This window comes from Melampsora larici-populina (genome assembly GCF_000204055.1).
Source record: "Melampsora larici-populina 98AG31 unplaced genomic scaffold MELLAscaffold_39, whole genome shotgun sequence".
NCBI lineage: Eukaryota > Fungi > Basidiomycota > Pucciniomycetes > Pucciniales > Melampsoraceae > Melampsora > Melampsora laricis-populina.
The window spans coordinates 588,636-610,797 of NW_006768803.1; the positions used below are offsets into that span (position 1 = coordinate 588,636).

The 22,162-nt window shown below is 41.6% G+C and overlaps 3 protein-coding genes across 3 annotated transcripts; 2 read left to right on the forward strand and 1 right to left on the reverse strand.

The window, feature by feature from the left end:
* Nucleotides 1–8,950: 8,950 nt before the first annotated feature.
* On the reverse strand, nt 8,951–9,744 carry MELLADRAFT_124127 (uncharacterized protein; the record flags this gene model as incomplete). The annotated part of the gene is made up of 5 exons (XM_007413892.1): nt 8,951–8,976; nt 9,052–9,108; nt 9,208–9,327; nt 9,424–9,504; nt 9,615–9,744. 5 exons carry the CDS (start codon nt 9,742–9,744, stop codon nt 8,951–8,953), a joined length of 414 nt encoding a protein of 137 aa, XP_007413954.1.
* A 6,098-nt stretch (nt 9,745–15,842) lies between these two features.
* Nucleotides 15,843–16,404, forward strand: MELLADRAFT_109846 (uncharacterized protein; the record flags this gene model as incomplete). Its single annotated transcript, XM_007413837.1, has 3 exons — nt 15,843–15,906; nt 15,994–16,203; nt 16,271–16,404. 3 exons carry the CDS (start codon nt 15,843–15,845, stop codon nt 16,402–16,404), a joined length of 408 nt encoding a protein of 135 aa, XP_007413899.1.
* Nucleotides 16,405–16,950: 546 nt separating this feature from the next.
* MELLADRAFT_90693 (uncharacterized protein) lies at nt 16,951–18,179 on the forward strand (the record flags this gene model as incomplete). Its single annotated transcript, XM_007413838.1, has 8 exons — nt 16,951–16,983; nt 17,047–17,169; nt 17,243–17,389; nt 17,462–17,552; nt 17,618–17,663; nt 17,716–17,734; nt 17,776–17,921; nt 17,999–18,179. 8 exons carry the CDS (start codon nt 16,951–16,953, stop codon nt 18,177–18,179), a joined length of 786 nt encoding a protein of 261 aa, XP_007413900.1.
* Between the last annotated feature and the right edge of the window lie 3,983 nt (nt 18,180–22,162).

Below are 22,162 nucleotides of genomic sequence, written 5' to 3' on the forward strand. Positions count from 1 at the left end.
ATCATCGTATTTAGGCTGATTGTCTTCGCCCTCCAAAACCTTGGCTCGCTTCGCTTGTTGGCGCTCGGTGAGGTTGTCATCAGAGTCCTGATTCATTTCAGCTTCTGATGGCAGATCAACATCAATAGGCTGTTATTCAAAGAGGGTGTAAGTTTGGATTAGCTTGAAAATGCTGAGTCAACTTGATTCAGAGGGAAATGACTCACGTTTTCCTTTGATCGGCTAGCTCTAGATCGCTTCTTCGAGGTCATAAGTCCTCGACTTCTTTTGTTTGAGGCTTGATTCGAGACATTGGACACAGACTCCTTAGTACGAGCAGATGTCTTACGGATTCTGGAAGATTGGGGCAGGGAGATTGTGGTCCGACCATCAGGTGATGGCTGGACCATTCCGGAAGCCCTTTTCCGAGGAGTCGGGGGTCTCGATGATCTTTGAAGAGGAGTACCAATGGCCTGAGAAGAGGGTGGTTGGCTGGGTCCCTCGGCAGGGCTACTTGCCATGATCAAGAGGAAAGTATGATGGTGAAACGGAAGCCAGTGTGAACGGTATGGAAGACTTGACCTCGAAGTTGGAAATCGATGGTTTGAAAAGAGGGGATTGGGGTAGGATTTGATTGACTGCCGAAAGGATAGACCACGTCGACGACGAGTCGGATGGCCTAGCCTTTGCTGCATGGCGTCAGCAGCAAGGGGTTGGGGATCGCTAGATGTTGTAAGTGAGGATGGTGCGGTAAGCAGGTGGATTGAAGTGTGAAAACGAGAGATGGAGGGTGGAGGGTAAGCTTACGCATGTGCCGGGTGCCCTGCGGGTAGCAACGGGCGGTGGCCCCGTTACTACCCGCTGCGTTGCTCGGATAATCGTTGCCAAAACAACGCAGCCCCCGAATCCTCCGACCCTGCTCGGGTAACGCAGTCACTGCAAACATTATTCGGCTTCCCCAAGTGGGCAGGAAAAAATGATTGGGAGTATGATTTGTCATAAAATGATCTATCACTCCACACCTAAGCCAGAACACACACACTACATATGTGCAACAGGCTTAGTGAATAGGTGGTTATCATGTACATACAGTTCTGCTCAGTTATCTGCTCATCAGCATAAGTTATTCATATGTAATACATGCTGTAACTTTTTTCAGATTGACAAAAGTATTCAAAAGATTGACTACATACACCCACCCAGTGTTTTGGTGTGATCTCATCAACTCAACTGCATGTAACACCCTTTCTGTTACTATGAAACAGCTTCAGTAATATTGCCTGAGCAGCTACAGCATTATATGTAGTGAATTTTTGCAACAATTTTTCCAAGGTCAAAAAAGTTACATGTGGTATAACATGTGATTTATTTATTCTGATGGGCAAAAAACTGAGCAGACCTGTATGTACATGATAGATAACTATTTACTTAGCTTGCTGCACATATGTAGTGTGGGTGTTATGTCTCAGGTGTGCAGTATTGGATCCTTTTATGACAAACTGTACTATTAATCATTTTCCTCTTCCAACTTGGGGAAGTTGAATGATGTTCACAGTGAGTGTGTAGTGAGCAACCCCGCTGCGCCCCGCTGCGCGCCGTTGCGCTGCCGGCGCGGTGCGTTGCACTGCGTTTCCGGTGCGTTGCGCCTTTTGGGCAACGCAGTGGCCCGACGTTGGTTCAAGACTCATGACATCGTCCTCTTCATCATCAAAGAAACGAACCTTGACAGAGTTTTTGTCTGGTTCAGTTGAAGCGGGCGAAGGTGCCTGTTGGATTGATTTAAACGGAAAAACTTCTTCATTGAATGTGGAATGGTGAGTGATGTAAATTTTTCTGGAGGATAAATCATAAATTTGATAATTGAAATTATCTTGTTCAAATCCCACCAGAACGCCTTCTGAGCTGACTGGAGAAAATTTTGAGTGGCGAAGTTCCTTTCTGATCAGGCCGAAAGCTTGGCAACCAAAAATACGAAGATGATTTATTGAAGGTTTTCTAAAGAACCACATCTCAAACGGAGTTTTACCACCGTCAAGAGCAGCCGTCATGCAACAATTTGTCAGGAATACTGCCGCACTACAAGCAAAATACCAAAAACGGATTGGCATAGCTGATTGCAACATCATCAAACGTGCCCTGGTATTGACAATTCTCATACCACATTCGGAGACACCATTCTCTTCAGGAGCATAACCTGAAGTTAAGTGAAGAGTGATGCCAAGCTCCTTGAGCTTGGGACCGAGTAGGTTGTTGAGGAATTCACTACCTTGATCTAGTGTGAACTGCTTAAGAAGACATCCAGTTTGTCTCTTGGCAACGGCGATATACGCCATAAACGCCTCATACACCTCTTCTTTAGTCTTGTAATTAAGCGGATAAATGTGTCGGTATGCAGAATAATCATCACAAAAAAGGACAAAATAATTTTCATTGTTGATACCGGTAGTTCTGATAATACCACTTAGGTCGACATGAACATTTTCTAAAAAGGTACGTGCACGGGGTCTAGTTTGGTTATGAGGAATTTTTGTATTTTTAGACAGAGAACAAATGTCACAGTTTAAGTTTTCATCCAAGTACTCAAAATTTTCAACACTATCAAGCTTAGCCATCAGTTTGAGGTATTTATTGCTGACGTGTCCTAATCGTTGATGTTGAAGTGAAGCAGTCATTTCAGTACTTGATGATGATATTGATGAAGAGTGTATTCCACTCACGGGTTCAAGAAGAATGAACATGAGATTGTTGTCCGAAATGAATCCGTTGAATAAAGCAAGACCATTCAGAACTAAGGAGAAATTTGTGCTGTCATGGAAATATTCCCTAACTCCTTGTTTTTTCAACACAGCCCCAGCGATCAGATTACAAGAGAGCTGCGGCACGAAAAGACAATTTTTGAGTTCAAATGGAGTTTCGTCTCCAGCGAGAAACCTAGCTACACCTCGGCTATGAACTGCCAGAGAGACATCACCACCGGCGAGCTTGAGATGTTTGCTTGAGTCATCGATTTTGACAAGTGAGGAAAGATCGAAAAACATTTTGTCTTTGAACATATGGTGAGTCGCACCGGTATCGTGAAGAGCCCAGATCTTTGATGTAGAAGACAGAGCCGCAGACACGGAGGCACTGATATTCGGGTCTTCTTCAAATTCCGAAGGAGAGGCGGAAATTTCTTCTAGTTCATTTGAATCCTCATCATCGAATTCAGCATTCATAGAAAGAAATGCCATACTAGCAGACGCATTGTTGACGCTTGAGTCAAAAACTTTCTTTACACCTCTGATTGTCGAGGCTTGAGTAGAGAGAGCAGTCGAATTTGAACTAGAACCTGAACCTCCTGATTTTGCGCGAATTTTAGCTAGGAATGCAAGTCGTTTATCGGCATTTTCAGGTTTTGACCAGCAGTTCTTGGCCAAATGCGGTCCGAAGCACTCTTTGGGAGAACATTCTCCAGATGATTTCTTTGAGGATCGAACGGAAACAGCGTTTACTTCTCTGATCGCGGCGCACGTCCAGCCGTGGCGTTCTTCGCATTTCCGAAGGTAAGAACTGACACCTTCCCGAGTTAAAGGAACTACCGTGTTATGGATATATTCCTTTGTTTCGATAGATAAAGAAGGAATCGCGCCGAGGAGCATCCTTGCTGATTGGATGTCAGAAAGCTCACCCTTCAGGCGATAAAACTCGCGGACAAGATTTTCAAACTTGTCAATGAAAGATGTAAGAGTGTCGGATTTGGTGATCTGACAAGCGTAGAGTGTTCGAGTTACTGCTTCCAATTTGTCTTCCGAAATCCAATTGTGATAGGTTTTAAGAAAGGTCCAGCATTTATAAGGGTCATAAATGATTTCAGATGCATCCTTGGGATCAGTAAGGTGATTGCGTGTTCTGACTTTGTTGACGGTATCTAGTCTTTGTAGAATGTAGGTGGTAAGATTGAATCGAGTCTTCTCGTGTTCAGCTTCAGAGAGTGAGGACTTTCGAAAATTTTCCTCTTTGACGTAATGATGCAATTCAAGTGAACGAAATACCTCCATAAGGGATTGACTCCACTCAACGTAGTTTTCGTCTGACAAATCATCAGACACTTTGTATTTGCTTAATGCATTTGTCATGATTTGTGAGTATTTTTGAAGTTGATCACCGAAAACTCTTGAATCGACTTGGTTGGTCATCTTGTTGGAGATACGATCCTTAGGATCAGAATGAACGTCAGGAGGAAGAGAAGTGGATTGATCCTGACGAGCCGTTACTGCTGAATCGGCTGAACTTGAAGTGATTGAACCTTTGGTTACAGTAGAGTTATCCTGACAATCGTCGTCTGTGATGGGATCTGCGATTTTGGAACTCATACAATCAAACTGGTCGAATAGATCGTTTTACTCTCGCTACCATAAAACTTCTCAATAAATGAGATGTCTTGAGATTCCTAAGAATCAATGTCAGACTTGACAATCTAGAGTTGCCTGTAGTACAAAAAGAAAACCTGAGGGCACAGGTATCTACGTTAGACTACGGCAAACTGCAAGTCTACGACGATATCAAGACAAACCTGAGGGCACAGGTATCTACGTTAGACTACAGCGAACTGCAAGTCTACGACAATATCAAGACAAACCTGCGAGCTCGAAGATTTTCGTGGAGCACGCGTAAGGAAAAGATTAGAACAATTAAAATAAACAAATTTGATTCTTTTCGACAAGACTAACCTGAGGGCACAGGTATCTACGTTAGACTACGGCGAACTGCAAGTCTACGACGATATCAAGACAAACCTAACAACCAACAAAATCAAGACAAGAGAAAGATTAATAAGAAACTAGAAATTGAGATAACAAAAGATCAAGTTCTATACCTGCGAGCTCGAAGATTTTCGTGGAGCACGCGTAAGGAAAAGATTAGAACAATTAAAATAAACAAATTCTAAGATTGTAGTAATTGAGTCAGTAAGGATTAAACAATAGTATCTATGATGAGAAAAATGAGATAGATAGAGGATGAGACTTACTGATTCTTTTCGACGAGAAAAGAATCAGAAAAGGAGGGAGACTCAGAACACAAGAATGAAATAGATAACCCAAAAAGAAATTTTCCATCACCCCTTGATTCCAATTACCGTTCAACCCCTTGGTACAGCAGTTTGTCTGCAACGCCTAACCCCTTTGGTCTACTTCCTACACAAACTCTCACACCCCAGAATTCCTTCCTGACCAAAGCGTACAATCTTCTAAAATGAATTCTAATCACGTATCATAGGAAATGATCTTTGACTACCTCATAAGATAGTATCTTAACATCTTAACAGATTTTTCCTTAGCGGCTTCTAGCTAAGCTAAGCCAAGGTTTCACCCAAGGTGGCAAAAATCCTTAGCTTAGGTAAGACAGAATAAAACAAAATCATCATCTCAGTTTTTAATTTATGAATTCATAAGTCCTAATAACTCACCTTTATCAATTTAGATCAAATTTGATATCTCAAAGAGTTGTACTTGTTCTTCCTATCTTTATTACTCAATACCTAATCAAAGGAGTTCAACAATCCATAAAAGTTATATTCTTTGATCAAGTTTTATTTGTTTGAGATGGGCAAGTCACCCTTTAAATTGAACCTCATAACCAGTGTAATGATTTTTGAATAAGTGACAGCTCTTGCATGATCCTCAGTTCCAATAGTAAAGTTATCAGGATCATGTAAAGCAGCTTGAGTTAAGTAAGCTGTGTGAATTCCTTTTGTGTTAAGAGCTTCTGTTGATGGTAATTGAAGTACTAATGGAAATAAAAAGGTAAATTAGTTTTGTTTGATTAAAAGGATTGTAAGAAAGATTGATTGATCACCTTTATAACAATCTGCATAATTTTGAGGAGTTGTCTTTGATGAGTACGGTTGGTGAAAGAAAGGAAGTAAAAAGGTAGGTGTGATCTTTTGAACACATTGATGAAAATTGGCTTTTTCAGACATAATAAGACTTGATTCAAAGATTTCAAATTAAAGTTGATACAATTGATAAGTTGAGAATGGAATTGATTTTGAGTTGGATGAATTTTAAGATGATTTTAGTTTTGATAATTAAAGATTTGTGGGATACAAAGTTAAATCTGGGATTGTTTTCCCAGTTTGTGTTTGGAACTTTCCCATGTTCTCCAAGTTCCCCAGTTTGTGTTTTTGCCTGTATTTGGGAACCTGGGAAAAAACTCCCAGCTTTAACTTTGTATCCCATAATTGAAATCAACTGTATTTAATTTTATCAAGATAAGATGGTTGGTTGGTGCAAGGACAATTGTTAAGGGCTGTCGTAAAGCGGAATGCGCTAGGAAATCAAGTTTGGATGCAGACTTCTCCTTCTTCTTCTTGAATGTGTCCATTTGATAGTTTGTCATCTAAGCAAAGTCAAACTTGAATGAAAAGCACCCTGTATAGTCCTGGATCACAGGATCAGTCAGAATGATCCGCCCCATACCCGCATTATGGCCAGTGGTCATGTGCTGGGGTGTCAATCAGGGATGGTTTCCATTGTGTTTTTCATCCGGGTCTCTCACCGCTCAATTGAAATTGGTCACTTGAATGTGCACGCTGAGCATTAGAGGGCCTGAGATGACCTGAGCAGATGAGCTAGCCCTCCCTCAGGCTTCTCAGCTAAGGAATAAACCCTGAGGAAGGCCTAACTCATCTGCTCAGGCCATGCTTACCTTTGAATCAGATGATGAGCTGCAAGAACACCTGAAGGAATTTGGAGGAAATCTGGAAACAAACAACCAAGTACCTCACCGCCCCTCAAGAAGACAACCACTGTGATGTCCTTGGCTACTGGCAACTTGCTCAATGTCACTGGCTCATTCTATCCTGTGTGGCACAGGCCATGCTTACCATTGCTACCACTTGTGCTCCATCAGAGAGCACTTTCTCTAATGCTTTGAGGGTCATGAGAACCCACTGTGCTTCTTTCACTCCCCAAAACCTTGAAGCACAAATTTGTCTTAAGAGCTGGGTATCAAAATTAAAACAAAAGAAAGAGACTAACTTGTAATCTTTACTTTCCAAATGAAACATTCTTTACAAACTTTGACACTATGATTATATAAACTCCTTTCTTTAGATTCTCATACACGTAGAATTGCAATACAAGCCAAAAAATGCCTTGTCCAGCCCCATTTTGTGCTTTGATTTGAGTGTAGCCCTGCCTAGCCCTGAGTCCCAAAATCCAGGGCCTGCCTTGGTTAGCCCAATTGTTTATTTGACCCCATTGGGTTTACCCGAGTCTGGGCAAAGTCTCAGGGCCGGCCCTGAAGCTTTGTGGCCGGGTCACAGCCCAAGTTTGCTTGACTCATTTATGAGATGTGTTATAAACCAAGCCACAATCATTCCGGCCTTGCATGTTGTAAAATTTGTCCAGTGAAATTCCCATAGCTCCCGGCATCAACATCAATGCTGCCTTGCTGCCACATGGCTGTGGTCTTAATTTGAAGAGAGTCATTACACACCTTGTTTGCTCATTACAGATTCGTGTGCAGCACCCGAGACTCCAAAGAAAACCTTGGTCACAGTCTCTGTAGTCATCTAATAAAAATTACCCATCAAGATACATACAATATTGAGGCAATTGTCACTCCCAAGATGGCTGAAATTGCAAAAAGCCTCTCTCAATCTGCACAAGGTGTTCATAAAACTGGAACTTGAAGATGTTTGATACTGTGTGCTGTCTCAAGTCAAAGTATCCAAAAAAACTAACTTGATTGCAAGTAGATACAAGATGGAGTCTTGTCGGGAGATCAAGCCCAAATCAATGGTGAAAATAGGTAGATTTGACTTTAGGGCCTGTTTGGCTGGTTTAGCCAAAAAGCGCTACACAAAAATGCTTTTTTAATCTGCACCTTTTTCAGGGGGAAGAATGAGAACTTGAAATTTGGTTATACAATTACCAAACTCTCAACCATAGATCTCATCAAAAGATTGAAATACAGGGGAAAATGAGGTTAAAAACTCTTTTTGGTCCCAAAAACAGCCTCAGGCCTGTTTTTCAAAATTGAAGAGTTTTTCATCAAGAACGGTGTTTGTTCTTGATCAAACGAAGTTGCCAAACGCCGGTATTTTTGATCAAAACCAAAAACTGTTTTGACCCAAAAATGGTTTTTGGATTTGGTGGTGTTTTTGACCAAAAACCGTTTTTGGGTTCCAGCCGAACGGGCAAACAACTCGTGTCACACAGCATTTCAGCATCCACGTCTCCCCGCGAGCCTATCCCGGTGCCATCCTCTGACGAACATTTGAAAAGACAAAAAGTATGGGCATCCAGGCCCAATGTTCCAATGTGCCCTCCTCATGCAATGTAATCTCCGTTGCTACCTTGGTGGCATGCCATCTGAGCTCACTGTATGTCGTCTATGCATTTTTGTTTCTCTCTGTTGAAGCAGTTGTCTTCGTCTCATTCCAATTTCTATTATCCGATCAGAAAAGTTACAGGAAAAACTCTTGTCCTTCTCTAGCAATTGAGAAAAACAAAAACATTGACTCGACTTCACGGGTAAGCGGGGCGGGACAGCGCATTTTGAAGTTCTTTGATTTTGAGGTGTTTGGAAAAGTGGCCTTTTTCTTGACACCAGATTTTATTTTGGAATACGGGACAATGAGAACGAAGACTAATGTGCCGGAATGCAAATCCGTTTGAAATGGTTATATTTGGAGCGGCGCATCATCAAAGCACGATATTGTACATGTCAAGGAACTTCACATTTTCGGAGACAACAAATGATGAGATTTGATTGGACGTGAAGATAGAAAGAATGCTTTGTTCGTTATTTGTCAAACCCACATTATCATGAATGATGTCCGCTGATCTCCCGAAGGAACCGAACCTATACGAATGAAATCGGCGTCTATACGAGTGAAATCAGTTAAACTTGACAGTCGAGAATACGTCAACAAAAGTCTTACGCGAGATGGTGAGCTGATCATGTTGAATGTTTGAACTCCAAGTTAAAGCGGGTCGCATTTATCTATCGCTGTATGATGATCACCATCAGTCAGACTTCAAACAAAAATCGAAGTGATGACAAGCTCAGGAATATAAGACATACAAGCGGCTTGATCCATGTTATTACACTTCACTCGGCGATACTGAGTATCACGACAAGCTGATCGAAAACGCATTAGTTGCGAGATGATCATTGAGTAGATAGGAGTGGGGAGCTGAAGCAAGATTATGGGATCGATTGCACATGCTGCAAACTTACCGATACCATTGATCGTCTTGTCTTTGTCCGTCCAGAACGTATAAGTATCACGACACGTCACCTTGCCCACTGAAACTGGCTGTTCTCTGGGATGGTCTGGGATGGTCCAACAGCCACTGCCTGAATTTGGATATGAAGTTTGGTTTGAGACATGTAAAAACCAGTACAGATGAGCTCTCGATAGGAGGATTGGAAAGATCACAATTGAGCGGTCACCTGATGCTCGCTTTAGGTAGACCTTGGGGCATGACCAACGCGAGTACTCTCCGCGATCACCCCAGCTGAACGCTTTGCATACTGTACGCAAAGAATGGGAGGAAAAGGAGGTGAAGTTAATTAAAATATTTCCAATGATACAGCGAATGGATGACTCCATGACGTATAGAAAAGGAGATAACTCGACTGACAATTATGATCACTGGCAGGCTTGAACGGCTCGAGTCCAGCAGTGCACAAGACTAAAAATTGTTGTGCGCACGTTATCGTAGAGATCAGTCCTGACAAGATTACGATGATTGAAGTTTGAAGTGCAAGCATGTCAAAAGGGAAATGATAAGGTTTTAGGCAAGGAAGGTGTGGTGAGAGTCTGGACAAGGGGGACACGACACGGTATTTAGAGGGCAATCAAGGAAGCTGTCCCGATGCACGGACAGGAATTCAAGTTCCAGGAAGACATAATAGAAAATGCAAGCCACCACTTGATGCTGTGTGGAGTGTGGCACAAAATGCATGTTAATAAGTACATACTTATGTATATAAATCAGGGTCAGCAGGGGTCAGCCACCGGGTCAGCAGGGGTGCCAGGTGCCGAGGGTGGGCATGATATGAATTGAACCAACCGAAGTTGTATCAAAACAATTGATGGTGGCCGCAGCACACCAATTCTGCCAATTCATAGTTTGAGCGGTTCCCCGTTTGAGATGAACTGGTGTATTGGGGGCAGCCAGCCAGAGCCAGCCCCCCTCCCGGATCTGATAAGGAATTATTAGCAGTAGTGTCAAACTTAATTAAGTCCCTATGGATGGACCTAACCACCAACTCCACCATGGGACTTACACCCAATAGGGGTTGGGCGAAAAACCGACCAACAGGTTTTGCGCCATTGAGAAGTTACGCAAAAAGAGTTGAAGATGGCGGAAAACCACTGGACGCAGGTGTTCAGCCTGAGCCCCGAAACCAACACCCCGAGGGTTCCCCGAGCCCTGAACCCCCGGGGTGCGGGTTCAGTCACCTTTTTTGGGACCCCAGTACGCCGGGGACCCCGTACACCACAAACCCACCTTTTGTTGAGGAACGGGTGTCCAGAGGTTCCACCAAGACATGGTTGAGCACCGGGGCATGTGCGGCGAAGTACCACGACCTGATCCGGCCCTCAAGAGGTTTTTGAAATCCAGGTGATCAACCACGGTGAGAGCGGTTGATCGCCTGAAGTCATAATATTCTTGAGAACGTCTCAAAAACCCGCAATGAAAAAACATGTTCCCCCTGGTTTAATTATCAGCGGATGAGAAACATGTCTTAATTGGCTTAAACACACTGGCTCATCCGGCGAGCCACTTTGTTTCTGATGAGGAAACACTCCATCATTCCCTTTTGTCAAAGGATGGCCTTTCTTTAAGGTATTCATCTCATTCGCTGTTTTCGCTTTTGTATCAAATCATCCCACTACAAATCAGGTACTTTGACTTTTAAGATGGCTGGACATTGTTGTGTTGAACAATGTAATGCCTTCATGAGTGGGCCACAAGACCGTCAAATCTGACACGACTTGTGTTTTCAGGCTTTGCAGAGACCATTGGCGGTCCAGGTGATGTCGTATTTTCTTGTTTGGCTTGTCCTGGAGGCCGCACAATGCAAGAAGAATCGATTCCAAGGCATTCTAAAAATGAAAATCATATTCGAAACCTTGAAAGGCGGAAAGCTACTTGCAACACGGCTGTCACTGCAGCTGTCAGCTTCATTTCCTTTGCAAACAAAGCAGTGCAGGACGATCCACATCCAGCAAGTGATACCAATGATCAATTCAATAACAATCAACTTGATATGGATGAAGATTTGATGGATCCCCCTTTGGTGGAGCCCAACGTGGACGAGTCAGTTGATCATGAACGTGAACAACGACGACGGGCCCTTGTTGACCTTTGGGCGCGTGATTATACACGCCTCTTTGCATCTCCAGCTCCAGCCTCCAATCACAGTGGCGGAAATAGCAAAGATGATAATATGGAACATCATTCAATGGATGTCAATAACAAAGATAACCAATCTGTGCCCTCAGATCCATCTGACAAAGAGGAAGAAGAAGGAAATGGTGTCAATACACAGGGTGTAGAGGATTCATCCTGGGCGCCTTTCTCAAGCTTGGAGGTTAGAGCATTTGAAATTATTTTGATAACAATTCCAGAATCTTATATGCTTCTTTTGATCAGGAACTTGTTGGTTTTTTGATTCTAGGTTCATCTAGGACAATCATGTCACAGCTTCAGTACAAACGTGTTTGTTCTTTTATTGGTCTCCTGAATGTGAAGCTTCCAGCATATAAAACCCTCCAGCGTGTGCGCAAAAATCTCAAGAAGAGATTTGAATTTGACGTCTCCGAGTCCCTCAGTCCTTTGGAAAAGCCCTGTTTTGGACTCAAGGTCCAGCAGATATTGACTCAAGTACTTTTTGTTTTTCATCTTTGGTATCGAGTTTTTTTTCTCCTTGCTTATTGTGTGGTGTATTTTTATAGGAGCTAGCAAATCCATATGTTATGGATCATCTCCAATTCACACCCGAATTGCCAACATCAACATCAAAGATTAACCAGTTTACGCAATCAAAAAAATGGCGAGAAGTGCTGGATTGTGACTTACGGGTGCAAATGGTGGACTCTCCAAATGGACACTTCTTCATATATGAGCCAGTCCAACTGATATCGAAAAGAAGTGTCATTCCGATATTCTTTTATCGAATCAATACTCAGGTCTTGGCGAAATGTGCTTTTGCACATCAATCTACTTATAAAGACTCTGAAGGATGTCAACGAATCTGTGTGGAGTTTCCAACAATCTCGTCTTTTGATTCTTCACAGCTATCTTCAATTGATGTTAAAAACTTTGCCAGAGGATTAGATCAAATCGAAATTTGTGGCAAATTGATAAAAGATTTCTGTGGAGACGTGATGTATGGTCAGTATTGTACATCTTTATTTGATTGTTTGTGACTGACTGGAGCTGATAAGAATGTAATCACAGAGAATGATGGCAATGGGCAATTCAATGAAGTTCCGATACAAAATGTGTGGAGAATAAAGGCAGGCGGCAGGATTATTCGACATGTTCCCTTGGTGCTTTATTGCGATGATCTCTCTGGAAACATCTCGAAAAGGTGGAATAAACACCTGGCTTTTTACTTCACACTCGCCGGATTACCTTCAAAATTTGCCAATCAAGAATATAACTGTCATTTCCTGACAACATCAAATACGGCAGGGGCTTTGGAGCTTGCTGACCCTGTGATTGATGGAATCAAGTATGTATCTCTTCATTATGATGATTATACCATCTGACAATGCTTTGATTTCAGCAAACTCACAACAGACGGTTTTGTTGCATACGACAATCAGTGTCAAGGAGAAGTACTGGTTGTTCCATTCATTCTTTGTCATTTGGGTGATTCACCGATGCACGCCGAAGTCATCAACACGATGAATCCAACGATTTCTCTCACACCATGCCGAATTTGTGACTTGAAGGTTGAATCACTGGCTCAGAAAAGGGCACGAACTTATGTCAGCAATTTTGTCGGAGTTGATGAAAATGGGCACAAGGTAATATCTTCCTTTACGGATTTGAGTTGAAATTTACTATTACAATTGAGTTTTTGTGCATTTCTAACAGTTGGATTCACCAACAAGAAGCTGGGAGAAAACAAGAAAGCTAACGAAAGAACTGTGGGAGTTGGCGCAAAAGCCAAACAACATCTCGGCTTTCGACAGTGAATCAGGTAAGTGTGGTGTTCGTGACCAAGGTAATATGCCCTTTGTCAAAAAGGTTCAAGACTTGCATCGAGACATAAATTATTCAAAAGAAGCAGTGGTGCAAATATGCTCTGAACTGAATGAAGAATTTAAAGAACGCTTATTGAATCCGTTTCTGAGGTTGAAAGGTTACGTTCATTTACTTCCATCACCAAGAAATGCACTGCACTAAATATGTCCATTTTCACAGGATTCGATGGTCATCAAGACACCCCAATTGAAATCCTTCACGTGGTGCTTTTGGGAGTAGCCAAATACCTTCTCCGCCATCGAATGAAGTTATGTTCAGTAAAAGAGAAGGAATTGATTTGGGGTCGGTGGAGATCCTTCAGCACTTCTGGATTGAGCATTCTTGCGATCCAGCCGAAAAGCATGATAAATCACTTTCAAAGCCTCACAGGAAAAGAATTTCGTACAGTAATACAATCAGCCCCATTCATTTTTTTTGAATGTGATTTATTGCCTGAAGAGCGTGAAGCATGGACATCGCTATCTCACCTTGCACCAGTGATCTTTCAGACTGAAATTACCAACATGGAATCTTATCTTGAGCAACTTGGACAACGAATTGAAATGTTCCTCATATCAATCGTGAAACTCTCTGCACAATGGTGCAACAAGCCTAAATTCCATATGCTTGTTCACCTCTCGGCGTCAATCCTCCGTTTTGGTGCAGCTTGCCTATTTGCGACAGAAAATTTTGAGTCTTATAATGGAAACACCCAACACTCATCAATACACTCAAATTCCATGAGTCCAGGTCGGGACATAGCGAATTCTTTCAATAATCACAGACTAATCCGGGCGCTCACTTCTGGTTCCCTCCTTTACGACAAGACACTGAAAACATACATTGCGGCAAGCCCAAAGGTCTCAAACATTTTTAAAAATAATGTATTATTTCAAAAGACAGTAGGCTACAATCAATCTTGGAATCAAGAACATAATTTCAAAGTCGGATGTGAGGAATTTCAATGACTTTATTCAAACAAAATGCTGATTGGATGCTTTTTTCTCACAGTCGTTCAAAAAAACCAACCACAACAAGCCAACGAGTGCATACCAAAAGCAATCTTTGATGCATACTCGGCAAAAAACTGGAAAGTTCTTGAGTCTTTATCTTTGAAGAGCGGCCAGAAATTCAAACAGAATAGCTTTATATCGGTATGTAACATAAATATGATAGCTTTCTTCATTCTTCACAAATAATTTGTTCCCTAACCTCGTAACATTTGATTGTTTGTATCATTCAATCTTCAGATTAAATTAACATCTTCAGAATTACGATTCATAGGCAAGGTAGAAAGAATCTGGGGAACAGGTTCCTGTGTACCAGAACAAAGCAAAATCGAGGTTTACAAATGTCAAACTCGGGGCATTAGTGATTTTTACTGTATGCGCAAGATAGAGGTCTCTCAACAGCGCTATTGGATCAATCCCAGAGTAAGTAACAACCGACTAAGTGTTGAAATCGGCAACTTTGGCTAATGCAGATTGCCCAGGACATTGAAGGGGTCCTTAATGCGCAACACGACTGCAAAGAAAGCAAATGTAAAGTCCAAAAGAATCACCCTATCATGATTGAACGGCGGCTATCAAAGGTTTTTGATCACCGCGTGGTACATAAGGAGACAGCGTGGTATATCCTTAATTCTGGGTCTTTTTATTCTGCAGAACTCCATAGAAAGTGGGTGGGAATCTCTTTTCGAAAAGTACAGCCTGGAGACTGGGTGTTGGCAATCACCAAAGGGCTTGATAATTGGGAATCAACATTGAAAGACAAGCAAGAAAAGATAGACAAACAAAAGGCAAAAGAAAACAATCCGGCAAAAAAGAGGAAGTTCAAGGGCAAAGAGAAAGCAACAGAACATGATCAGATTCTACAACTTTAATTTATTTTTGTTAAACCATCAGATATATAATCATTTCAATTTAATTCATTTTGCTTCGATCCAATTTGATAAGACTAAGATTGTACAATCAATTTATTTTCGTTAAACCATCAGATATATATTCATTTCAATTTAATTCATGATGCTAATTTTGCTTTGATCCAATTTGATAAGACTAAGATCGTACAATCAATTTATTGATTAGACGCACTGCCGTTTCAACAAAAATGATTGAATATAATAAGCCTAAGATTGTACCATGATTGATCATCAATCAATTCATTGATTAGGCACACTGCCATTCCAACAAAAGGTGATTGATCATCAATCAAAATAGCTGCTTTTTATGTGGCTTTTTTCAAAAACTTGAACTTGTTTTGAGGAAATGGCATGCTGATTTTTGCCCCAAGGAAAATATGATATCAAGTGATATCATATCAAATCAGAGGATGCCTCATTTTCTTTCTTCACTGATATCATTCCTTTTCTCCATTCAAAGAAATAACGTGAGCCCCTCCCTCAAAGCACGTCAGTTGTTGAACTTGTCTCAATTCGAATTCTTTGCGCAAGTTTCACTGATTTCCTGTCTCTGTCACACAAATGTTACAGCTTTTATTTAATTGATTAATTAATGTTCACAAGTTCCCTTTCCTTCTCAAACCACCACCATTCCTTTTAATCAATCACCCTTTCGACTCATTCAACCATTCTGACATCGAAACATGGCACCTCAAAATCATTCCAATCCATACACAATTCCAAATCGCACTAGTCCACAAAAATCCAGTCCAACCCAGAAAGAAGACGCTCCAAATTGACTCAGTCCACGCCCCACAATTCAAACCAGCTCGCGTGTTTGTGCAACTCCACGAGTCTCTGGCAAACCTCCTCAAGTCGGCCGTAGTACCTCGAGCAAGCGTGGAGCTGCCAGTGGCTCAGCTTTACAGCCAACTGCCAGTGGCAGCGGATCATCCAAAGGCACTAAAACCAAGGCTTCAAACACTCGTGTGATCACACCGCCTCCCTTGTTTTTGGAAGACAATCTTGCGGATATCGACGGAGATGGTGAAGGAGCGGGTAGTGGTAAGTGGACTCTGTTCCATATTTGATTTAAATTCTTTCTTTAAAACGACTTGCTTCTCCATAAAAGCCAAAAAGGCCAAAGGAATCACGCCTCCTCCCTCGTTTTTGGAAGATGATCTCGCGGATCTTAACGGAGGTGGTGAAGGAGGAGGTAGTGGTAAGTGGTCTTTCTTCGGGCTTCGATTTAAATTGTTCCCTTAACCTACCTTTCTTCTCCAATGAAACAAACCACCAAGAAGGAAGGAAGAAATCTCACAACGATGACGATGACGATAACGATAATGATTACGATGACGATGACGACTACAACATCAATGAGGATGATGATGATGATGGCGATGGCGATGATGATGATGATGGTGGCGATGATCTTAGTAGGATCTGCAGTAGAAAATGAAGATAGACGTCATAGCAGCCCTGCTGCTGCTAAACCAGCGATTCGAGCAGTTCCAATGCATCTCACTGGTCCACGCTTACATACTTTCAATGAAATTTCTAATCTTCTTGGACTCAATCAAGATTATAAGGTAAAGGGACGTGAGCTCTGCAATGTAAGTAACATGGTAATACTTTCCATGATAGTGAACAGAGCTCAATTTTGACCTGCAGGTACACGAGAAAGCAGATCATTTCACAGCCATGATGGTAAACCTGCTTTCAACTCAACAAAAGATTGATGAGTATCACGAAGATGTTAACAGCAAGATCACCCAATTACTGGAAAGTTTATCGTCAGTATCAGGTCCAATGAAGGGGTGGAACCCAGCCCACGAGCTTAGTGTAAGTCAAATAACAATCATCGATACAAAACTCGTTCTTCACTGATGTTTTGGTCACTTTAAGCAAACTTCATGTATCATAGCCACTCAGTGCATCATCACAGGTGACGTGCAAGCGTACACAGCTACCCACAACAACCAAGGCAATCAAGACCATCTTCCCCACTCTCTATCTGCGAAAGTTTTGGTAAGCAGCCACCAAATGTTCTAGAATTTCTTTCTCTCATACTTTGTGTTGTCACTGAGAGCTTGTGTTGCAGGATAAAATTCTTGAAAATCCGTATGAATGGCAAAAAAGATTGCTTCCAGCCCGATATGGCAGAAATCCGGACCCTGTTGAATCAAAAGACTTTCACAAGTGGCTCAATGTCATTTTGAAAGAGATTAGAAAGGATCTCAACAAAATTGTAAGCAATTTTAAGCAATTTCATCCCTTATCTTCAACCAGACCAAGTTACAATCGATTTTTCATTTTACAGCTCCTCACCAACATGCACATTCCAAATCGAGCCAAGAAGACTCCGTCCCTCTTGAACGTGCCAACCATTGAAACCATGATTGTCAAGGCAAGTAGGGCATAGTACCTGTTGTTCTGATTATTTTTTGTTTCTTGCATTTATGATTTAGACTCATAGTTGGAATATTAATAGATTTACAAAAGAGAACAAGACTTCATTGGAGGTAAAGTGCGTGTTTGTGAAGAGATTCTAGCAGAAGTTGACCATCTTCAAAGATCTCGTTATGCGTGGCTTGTAAGTTTCATGCAGATTTTCTGCATCCCAAAATAACCTAGGCTGATTTGACATTACGGTTTCAACAGAGAATGCAATTGATCCATTGGGGCTACAATTTGGCAGATTACAACAACCATTCATTCTGGGCAGTTGTAGACAACAAGTTGGAAGAATTGCGCACTAAGTCCGTCCGTTATTGTTATGTGTGAGTTTCTCCTTTGTTTGTCGTGTCTTTGATTGATGATTTCACCTTATGATTAAACATATTCATTAAAAAAACAGCTACTTTCACGAGGTCTTAAGCTTGGACTTTGACCAATTCGATGGGGAAAGAGCCTTTACTGAAATCCAGAAGACCACCGACTTTGCGTTGCCAAGTGAGGAAGAGGTTCAGGCACGAATCAAACACTTGGATCAGACCCACAGAGCTGTGATAGGAGAAAAGGAGGCCTTCCATCAATGATAGTATCACAATTATTTTGCATTTCTCTCGTCTTCTCTGATGTGAAATATTTCCTTTTCTCCCCTTTTCTCTCCTTTTCTCTCATGTAACATATTATTTTCTGTTTGTCTCATTGTGTGTCTGATAGAGTTTGCTATTATTTTGTATTTCTCACATTTCCTCATGTAACATTTCCCCTTTCCTCTCATTGTGTATCTCGTCTATTTATTTTGTAAATACTTTCTGTCATTGTTTCAGTTTGTTGTCAGTGGAACACATTATTAGTTCAGCGTACTGACTGACCTTGTGAGGGTTGGGTATTCAAAAGAATACTCAGGGCTCACTAAAATTGGCAAGGTGGGTTGGTAATTTTTGATAATTAAGTTATATTTCAAATATAATGTATTACAATAAACTTATAAAGATAAGAAAGAGAGAAGGAAGAGAGGAACTGGTCTGTTTGGATAAATCCAGACAGACTACAGTTAAATGACTCCTTAAAAGGAGGTTCAGGGTTTAATTATAATATAATATAATTAGTGAAAGCTGGATCCAGGGCTTTCCTTCAATCTTCAAAGTGACTGATTGAAGAGTGATGTGTAGGTTCACTAGTCTGGTTGTTATAAAGTCACCAACTTATGGTTATTCAAAAGGTACACCAACCTTGATTTGATATAGGTCACTAACCTGCAGTTGTTCAGAAGGTACACTAACCTGTGAGTTGATATAGGTCACTAACCTGTAGTTGTTCTGGAGGTAACTAGCCTGATGTTTATTGGAAGGTCACTAACCTGATAGGGGGGTTCTACTTAGGGGAAGTAGGGATCCAGAGGATGAAGAATAAGATTACTTTATCTTTTAGTCAGGAAGCTACTTTAAAGATATGAAGTGAATCACTAGTCTTATATTTATAAGACTTTTGATTATGTACTTCAAAAGAGTCTTTAAAGAGTTCTTTAAAAGAGGTGTGTAATAAAAATTGCTTTAGGGAAAGTCCTTGAAGGCTGAGAGAGGAGGGGTTTATATATCCTCCTCTCCAAACCTAATTGTAGTGATATTTGATTGTATCATCACTGTGGTTTAGGGTTTAATGATTACTATTAATTATCATTATTATTAATATTACATAATTACATATACGTGTTATGTAATTTATGTAGTATAAGCATTTTAACTCTTGACACTGAGTTATGAGGTGTAATTGGTATTTTATTACATGTTACATGTGTTTTTAAATGTATATACATATGTAATTGATGTTTGTATATGTTTTAATAAGTAAAAAGTCTAATATTATAAGTTAGTTTTGGGTACATGTATATGTATCCAGGGCTGACAGACCTGGCGAACCACATCACGTGGAGTGTATAAAACAGGTGGCCTGCAAGCTGGACAGAAAATTGGGAGCACCCCCAAGTTTTGACCGCCCTGAAACCAGTTCAGAACTGAGCTTATAAGACCGGCTCCTCCCAGGTTCAGCAGGGCAGGTTCTACACACAGTTTTGCTCAAGCTACCAAAACCGGTTCTTGACCAGGGGTCTACCCTAGTTCAGGAACCGTTTCGATGGGTTTGTGGTGTAGGGTTCAGGGGCGGGGGGCCTAGTCCTCAAACCCCCAATCTTATCCGCGGGGACCCCCGGCTTCCCGCGGGTTTTAGGTATTTGGGATAGGGGTCGGGGGGCTTTCTGCAACCCGGGTTTTGGTTGGTTTGGGTAGGGTTTGGGTGCGGGGGGGCCTACTGGGTATCGGTTTGGGGTGCGGGTAGGCCATTACCCGCGTTTCTCGGGTCGGGGCTCCGGCTGAGCAGGTTTCACAGAACCTGCATCCCCGAATTGAGCTCTTGGGTGGGTCCGATCAGGACCCCGGTATGCTCTTATGAAGGGTACAGATCTAGAATTGTGACTTTTGAGCTCGCGCGGAGATACAACATATGTGATTAAACAGTGTTCTCTTGGATTTTACCGGTTTCTGCCTGAATTTCAGAGTTGCTAAGTCCAATACAGCTGATTGAAAAGACTAAACCTGTCTTAAAGCTATGGGTAAAGCCAGGGATAAGTTTCCGAGCGAGCTCAAAAGTCACATTTTTGGATCTGTACCCCTTATAAGAGCATGCCGGGGTCCTGTCCAATCCTTCTCGTCCAGCTCCTGACGAGCACTCATCAAACTCCCGCCTGATTTGTATCTTCGAATCCACCACGTGTCTGCTACCTTGCTTTACCACTTGGGTGCAAGAGCTTCATCAAGGGAAACATAAGCGCACAGTAATGTCAGTCTGCTGAATCTATTGCAAGTAATTGAACATAACTGATCTGATGTTATTTTTTGATAAGCTTTCACACCTTTCACAGATCTGTAAAAGGTTCAAAAAGGGCGTTTGCGAGGCTTGAGGCTCCACAAATTACTTTACCTGTAAGAGCTTTTGAACGGTTGAAGCATGGGCGTGATCACGCAACCAAGCATACCGGTCAACAAATCTGCAAAGCAAAAAGTTGGATAAAAATTGTTGTTGGTTTTGTGTGGCTTTGATATCAATTTTGAGCCATCTTGCAAACATTCCCAAAAATTTGAATGGCGATTGAACGGGGTTTGGAAACTTGTTGGTCGGTTTTTCGCCCAATCCCTAATGTCGAGATGTTGGTGTGAGTTCCGCCGGGGTATTTCCTTGAAATATCCCATCCCCTCTGCACTCTAATCTCCTTTTTAATGGCACACCAAGTGTATAATGAAGTTTGAGCGCAGCACTCCCTTCTTTCTTTTGTCACCCTGGGCTTCACAACATCTCAAAAACTCCACATCTTATGGCTCATTGTCAGTTTGGGGCCAATCTTGGGGCCAAACACATCAGATGAATTCTGCATGCTGCGTGTCAGATTCGATTTGGGCAAACCAAAAAGGCAAGAGATCAAAAAACACTTTGCGCTTAGGCGGCGACTTAATGAAAATGCATTCTATAAATTATGTAACTGCACTGCTTCAACATTACAATTTTGTAAATACCTGCTGCTTCATGACTAAGAGCATCTCCAAAGGCACCCTCTAAACGTAAAATTTCTGAAATACACGTAAGGTGTATTTTATGTTTAGAGGGTTGGGTCAAAAAACAACCCTCCAGCAGTACGCAGTTTTCTCACATATGGCCATGTGGGTGATAATGTTTTTGAGGAATACTAGTTTTGATTTTGAAATTTGATTTGGTCCTGGAAGACAATCAACCATACCTGATGTGATATCTAGGTGATCAGACCTGGTACCCAAAGAAGGAACAAAGCTTCACTGCCAGCATAGATGCCTCAGGTTGAGAAATCCGAGGCATCATCGGAGGCAAATCCTCGGACAGACCTTGTCCGAGGTTTTCGCCCGAGGTATTTTTTTCCCCTGAGAATTACCTCGGATCAAAACCTCGGGAATCTTCTGTCCAAGGTTTTGCATCCGAGAATACCTAATCCGAGGTAAATATGTTGGCGGTGCTTACATTTGGCAGACTCCTAAAACCTGAAAATCTGCCAGCTGATGCTTTTCTCAATGAATTGGAGATAGGGGATCTTTGGTTTGAAAAAGAAGAATTACCTGAAACCAAAGAGCTTACTGAAGATGAAGATGAATTAAGTAGCTCAGAAGGAAAACTTAAAATCATGACAGACAGAGAAATTTTGGAATTGGTACAAGAAGAAAGTTACCGGATACAAAGTAGAATCCGGGCATGTGCCCTGCTTTGTGCCCAGATTTTTTTGGCAGTAAATTTTGATTTTCTGGGCAAAAGTCTGGGCCCAGAATTCAAATCTACTGCCAAAAAAATCTGGGCACAAGGCTGAGCACGTGCCCGAATTCTACTTTGTATCCCATAAATGTTGAGATCCAAGACCTGATATCACTATGCACTGACATGCAAACCTCTAAGCATCTTACAGAGTATCAAATCATAGACAAAATTTTGCATTTCAACAACAATGTCATCATCTCACAGAACACCAACATAAAATGCATATCTTATGCTCTAGACATGG